Raw genomic sequence first — 6972 nt, forward strand, 5'->3', positions numbered from 1 at the left:
AAACGGTTGAGTGTGGCAAACACAATTTACAGCATGTAACTTTTCAAAGGTGCTTATTGTTCCCATCTACTTCCTGCCATTATCTGAAGGGAGCATTAACAGATACTAATAGAGCTATGGCCTCTACAGGGGTACTCTTTCAGCTACTCCTCTGGGGCAGACATGTCTTTAGTCTTATAGCAATCCAGGTCCTTCTGTACTGGTTTACATGCAAAAAGTAAGATTACTGTGAATTTCAATTTCTTCTTACAATCAAATAAAAATGATAGCTTAGAATTATATTAGAAGAATCATCTTAAACACCACTACTGAAATAAGGACAAGCATATGCACTCTTTAATATTTTCTTCAATCTAAAATAATTATTTTCCTGGAATTTCATGCTATTTAGACCTGAGAAAATGGAATAAAAAAAATAAAGCATAACTTGTTAGTGCAACACTTGTTAGTGCTTTGCTGAGTAGCAAAGCAGGATGCACCCAGATGGATTTCTACACTAGGACTTTTCAAACCTCAACACACAAATCTTCCAATCTTGTTAAATTCAAGGTTGTGATTCCACACTTCTGGTAGAGAGTGAAGGAGGAAAAAGTGGGTGAGGTGTGGTGGGGAACAGCACTCTGTACTTCTCACAGTTCTACCAGTGATGCACGGGTTTCTAGTCTGCAGCTCACTTAACAAAGGTCTGATCTACCATGAAAAGCAGTTTACGCAGCCTCCAGAACATGGTAGAAGAAAATCCCAGATTGACTTAAGAACAAGTGAGGAGATACCAGCTTCTCATTCAAAACATAAGTTCCCAGTTTTACTTTTCTTCAGGGGTAAGTTGTCAAAATTTGTAAATACCTGCTTTTAGGTTTTACCAGAAAATATTATAAATTTCTGCCCCAATTTGACATTTCCCACATCTAAAATCTATACCAATACTCTATATATTTGCATACTAATAGATGCTATCTAAATATGCTAAAGAACATTTTAGAAGCATACATCTGTACTTGTTTGTATAGAGAGAAATTAGGGGTTACATTAGAAGCATAGCACCTTTCTAAACTTCGAGTTTCTACAAGCTGTGCCAGTAAGACATGGTCACCCTTTTACACATCACTCTGCAGTCATAGCAACAGGTTTCTCTAAAAGCAGAGCAATGCACACACAATTTTCTTTCAACATCACTAGCATATGATTATTTATAGCCTAATCTGAAGCCTGGATGGCCAAACTATAAATGCAAACCAGTAAGTAAACAGTGCATCAGTGGACTAATCTTCACGGGCAACCTGCTTGGTCTGAAGTCACCTAGGAGACATGCCTCTAGCCATGTCTGTGAGGATATTTCCCAAGAGAACTGAGAAGGAAGTCCTATCCAGTCTGCGAGTAGCAGCATCTCATAATTCCAAAACGGAAACACAGTCAAATCACCGGAGATAACAACTTTATCAATGTTCTTATTACCAGGGGGGAAAAAGGAGGAATCTACCAACCTATCATCAAGTTTACTTAAGGGCATACAATTCAACAATTAAATCAATACCTGATCATCTGGGTGACTAGATCTAACTAAAGAATGCTAAATAAAGGGGGAAATTAAAGAAAAATCTTCCTAGTCTGAGTAATAAGGCTTCTCCCCCCAAATTTTCTTGCATTTCATTCAATGTTTTGCTTCCTGAGATAGACAGATATATGATAGCCTAAATAAAAAGTAAATTTAAAGCATACAATCTCCATTAAACTTTACAAGAAACATTTAAACACCTTTGAATTTTGAGAACATAGTGGTGTTCTTTCCCAGATCTGACATGAAAGCAAAAAAAATATAATACAAATTTAGGCTTCTCTCTCAAAATTCAACATTGCCTGCATTAAAACAATCTGCAAAGTTCCTACCTAGTAAGGAGCAGATCTTCCACACAAAATCAGACATACCGAAGTATCTGGTCTTTTTACAAGTAAGGCATATAAAAGAAAGCCTAACTTTAAAGTGCTAACAAACGATGTATAATGCACACTTTTTTCTAATTCCTTATGCAGCAGCAAAAGAAAGTCAGGTAGTAAAGAAATGGAGAACTGAAAGGCATCATCTGCAATACTGACAGCTATCAAGCCCAGCGAGGGAAAACAGACACAACTGCTGTGTACAAGCACAAGCAGAGCCTCAAGTTCTCTCCAGTCTAACTGCCAAATGCCAAGCACTATCTCATGGACTGATACACAAAAGAAAACTTCAGGACAAATCAAACTCGTTGCACCACAAAAAGGTTCTATTTCCTCTAAAATACTCCTTGGTGACCTTGTGGAAACATCCTGCTTTAATGTACAAGCTGTTTTCATGACCACTACAGCTCTGCTCAGAGGGCATTCAACACATCTACCACACTCTGTAGACTTAGTCCTGTCCCGTGGATTTTGCTATTTGCAGAAAAATCAACTACTTTTGTAAATGTTTGATCTTACTCAAATTTTTAAATAGCAGAAATTTTTCTCTGATCTTTACATCTCTCATACTGGGAGAAATAAGTATATATGTTGTAAATGAAGTTATTCTTTCAGAGAGCAAACAACTTGACCTTCTTAAATGAACACAGATTCCACAGACCATTTAAGAGGGTGGACAGAAATACCTCAATTTACTTACTTTGAAAGCAGCAAAAATGCAACATTAGTCATTCATAATTAGTCGTAAATTCTCTAACAATAAAAAAATGAAACTTTTAAATTTATTTTTATTTTATTAAACATAGCCACAATATTATCACTTCAACATGTAAAAGCAAAATTTTATGCTCTGCTAAGCTTTTAAAATCCGGTGCATATATCACACTCTTAGCATGTCATTTTGAACTAGCCACAAGTCACCAATAGCTGCATGTGGCTAGTGGCTACTGTTACTGGATAGCATAGCTCATAACTTATACTTTAAGGTTAGACATACCTACTTTTAATAAGCAAACTATTAATTCATTGGAAAATGCAGAATCAGATCACCTTATCAACAGAGCTGATTAGCAAACACAGTAAGAGGTCAATGGATTGCATCTGTGTTTATGGATAACTTCAGAGATCTGTCTGATCAACACAAGCCAACTACAGAATTTGTAGCAGAAATGGATTAAACACTGAGAGATTTTCCTGCCAAATTGTAGCATCACTTCAACTGTACCAGCAACTCTCTATGCAAATTATTTAAATGTATCTAAATTTGATTCATTTCATAAGCTATATAATCACTGTTCAAAAATTTTATAAGTAACATATAACTAACAAACAAACAAAAAGAGACAAAAAAAAAATGCTCCCAATAGCTGCTTGGGTTCCAGTGAAATTCTTTTCACAATTACAACTTACTTACTACTTACTGAGAATTTTCTCAAGTAATTAGGACAGCTGCTTAAAACGTAAATAATTCCAACAACGCATCCTCCAGAAAAACAACTGAAACCAATCGTTTAGCACATAAAATTTACCCTTAAGGCAAGTTGCTCAATAAATCAAAAAGAACCGACTATACTCTTGGTTTACTGCATTTACATTTTCTAACACTGCATTCAGCAATTTCTAAATTTGGAAGGTCAGTTCAGATTGCACACAGACAGTTCTTTAAAGCTGGAAATTTTAGAAATCACTGAATTATGGTTGTGAACAAAAACTGCTCATAGGCAAAAAGTAAGCACCATCACACTAGTTTCAGAAGCACACAATCCTGTACTCATAAGCCCACAATGTGTACATACATGCTAGAGTATCTTTCCTCTCCTTTTATTTCTTTAATCTAGTTAGTGTACTTTTAGTTTGTGCACTTCAAAAGATAAAAGGAAACAAATGAAGACAGCTCCTTGGGCTGCACGTATACTCAGGCAAGATCACTCATCTCTCAATATTTTTCCACAACTCACAATCCAAACAACAAAATTTGTTTCTTACCTGCAGTTAGGAGGAGGATCAAGGGTGATCTCAGCTAGCTCCTTCTGAATTCTGTTAGTGAAATGAGAACAAACAAAAAGGATCTGAGGTAGTCTACAGAATAACCGGGGAATTACACTGCCCTCTACCACCATGCAGTTAAATGCAAGGCTGGCTTTGCCTTCAGTAATGCTAACATGGCTGCTTCCTCTTTGTTCTCAGAGGCATAACCCAAATCCCTTAGCAGAAACTTTGCAGCTCTTTTTCTCACGTGCAACTGTAAATAAGTGTGTTGTTTGCACCTGATTTAGGAAATAGCCCCTTCTGACTACTCAGTGAAGGATATATAATCTATTAAAAAACATGTTTCACCAAAGAAATTCTCTTTTCAAGCTTATATGCAAATGAGACAAAAAGGGAGGAGGGAAAACACCAGAGAATTTGACAATGATTTCAAGTCACTTTTTACTGAGCTAAAAATTAATAGACTGCTACAAGAGCACATTAACGGTTTGGGCAATATTTTAGCTGCCAGAAAAGTTTAAAATTTATAAATATCTTTGCCAACGAAAATTTCAAACTGGCATTCGTATCAGCTGAGTGTCTTCTCTGATTTTAGATACACCTTTAAGGGTCAATAAATCTGCAGTGGAGAAGACAGATAAATATATAAGCTAAAGTTATAAGCAAAAGGCAACTGGCCGATTTTCTTCAAATTCAGGGCATTTTTCAAAACTCAGAACATGTTTAATATATTCCTCCACGAGATTATAACAAATTGGACACGTCAGATTATTTCAAATACTGTTCCTGGTGAATAAAATATTCTAAAGCTGTTAGCATTTGAGCAATGGTTAAGATCCATTCAAAAAGTTTGAATCACAATCAAAATGTAACATTTGATCAGTTTTTACATTTTTCTTCCTTCATTTATGTTCAATAAAAATCAATGAAACACCTGTCCTGGGTAAGGTGGGGGGTACATTTCACCTTAATCACTAGTTTCGCTGGATATCCCAACACTGCTACCACCAGGAGCCCCACTGGCAGACTCTTTTCAGTCACCACAGAAAATAGGAGTCAACAGAGAAAACCTTATCTTCCACTTGCACTCAGCAATGTTCCCCTGTCGTTAACCTGTCACGCTCATCCACAGCGCTCCAGTGACGAGTGGAGGAGGAAGGACAAGGGTGTTTTTAGTCACTAGGTCACACCTAAACTGTAACCAGCTACTTCTGAGTTGTATCTGCCCTCACAAGAAGGTGGGCTAACAATAACTTACCCACAGTCACACCTGTGCTGCAAGATTTCCAGTCCTCTTCATACAAATTGTAAAGCCAATTTAAAGCACACTTTAAGGGCTGCTTCCCACTATAGCCAAGCCTGGTGTTTACCAATTTTCTGGTAAATATTGTCATTTCTGACCATTCAATTTTATGGAAAGCACTGCTGATCTCTAGAACTGTCAACTTCACCCAAGAATGACTCACAAAAGGAAACCTCTCCAATGGACCATCTAATTTGGGTTCACCAATTTTCCTTGCCAACCCCCTTCATCTGTCAGAATGAGCCCCAGCTCTTCTTGAGGCGACCCTCCAGTTACCATAGTACAGAACAAGGAACACTTGCTTTAAAGTCAATAGTGGTAGGGAAACTGCGTATATCCCACATACAGATTGACAGCTCATTCAAGTTCAAATACGTTTGATGGAGAAGTATTTCTGAACCATTGCCACTGAAGTTAAGCCAACAAAAGCAACCAATGGGAAGGGAACCTGACAATGTGAGTCCTCCCTTGTAGACGGTTACCTTTTAGCACTAGTGGATAACTTAGCAGTCGTTTTGCTAGAGAGTTTGGTGTTTTTCTTCTGCTGGGTGGCAGAAGGTTTTCTTTCTTCCTGTTCCTCAGGCTCTGGAGCAGCAGGGTCTCGCTGGTCTGCATCTGAACTGCCACTGCTGGTGCTGGGGCTCTCATCATCCGACCTTTGCCTATCACTGGACATCTTGGTGAAGTTATCTCTGGGAAAACTTCTAAGGAGAGAAGGGACCCATAGAGAAATATTAGGTCTTTAAAAAAAAAAAAGAATCAGCAACATGCTCCTCTCTCAATAAGCACCACTGAGAGTATTTTATTGAAAAGGATTCGAAAGACCCTGTACTTATGGTACAGGAAGGTTACAGGGAGCCTGATATGTATTATAAGGCAGGCGTTGAAGGATTTACCAAATGCAAGTTAGAAAACCCACTCACATTTTTTTCCCAACCCTTAGACAATCTATCAATTGTCTACTTTCTCAGAAGGCATGAAACAGATTTGCCAGGGAACTTGGGCAACGGGCATTAATAACATATGACAACTGTAAATAACAGATCTCGCTGAGAATGTTCCGAAGTCACTAATACCGTCTAAATATTTACAGGCTGACACCGGTCTGAGCTACCAAATCCTCCTTCCCAGAGGGAAACATACCCTGTTAGTCGCCCATATGCTTATTTACGGTGGCGGGTCCTCCCGTGCGCACCGAAAGCCTTTGAACACAGCACTCGAATTTAGAAAAAAAAAAAAATCAACTGGCAGCCGCCCCACAGCCGTCCCCACGGCCGGCGGCGAGGATTCACCGGGCCAAGCCCGAGCTGCCACCCGGGGAAGGGCAGGATCCAAACTGCACCTTCTGCAAAGCTCCCGGTGCCATCGACGTTCCCCGCTCAATTCCTCCCTCACCGACCGACATTTTGTCCAAAAAAAAAAAAAAAAAAAATCCGCAAAGCGGCCAAAAAAGCCCGAGGGCAAAACAAACAAACAAACAAACAAAAGCCCTCCCCCACCCGCCACCCCCAGAAGTGCAACAAATTGGCGCGGCCCGCCGGGGGGCGAGCGCTGGGCCACGCAGCTCCGCGGTCCTTTGTGGGGAGGGCCGCGCAGGGGACCGCGCCACTGCGCCCGCCCGCCCGCCGGGGGATGCGGGACCCGCCGCCCCGCGCCGCGGACTGACGAGCGCGGCTGACTGAGGAGCGCGGCGCCCGGCCGGCGCGAACAAAGCTGCCGCCCCCGCCCCCGCCGCCCCCCACGCG

The 6972-nt window shown here is 40.1% G+C and overlaps 1 protein-coding gene across 1 annotated transcript in view; it reads right to left on the bottom strand.

Annotated features, from left to right (window-relative positions):
- Positions 1-6972, bottom strand: part of Ube2e3 (ubiquitin conjugating enzyme E2 E3) — a 47944-nt gene that overhangs the window by 40375 nt on the left and 597 nt on the right. Inside the window, exons 2-3 of the mRNA XM_028763025.1 lie at positions 5710-5933; positions 3922-3972 (exon numbers count right to left, since the gene is read on the bottom strand). Coding sequence (XP_028618858.1) covers positions 3922-3972; positions 5710-5903 — 245 coding nt within the window. The 5' untranslated portion in view covers positions 5904-5933. The remainder of the gene's footprint in view (positions 1-3921; positions 3973-5709; positions 5934-6972) is intronic.

This window comes from Grammomys surdaster, unplaced genomic scaffold (genome assembly GCF_004785775.1).
Source record: "Grammomys surdaster isolate TR1022 unplaced genomic scaffold, NIH_TR_1.0 136, whole genome shotgun sequence".
Classification (NCBI taxonomy): domain Eukaryota; kingdom Metazoa; phylum Chordata; class Mammalia; order Rodentia; family Muridae; genus Grammomys; species Grammomys surdaster.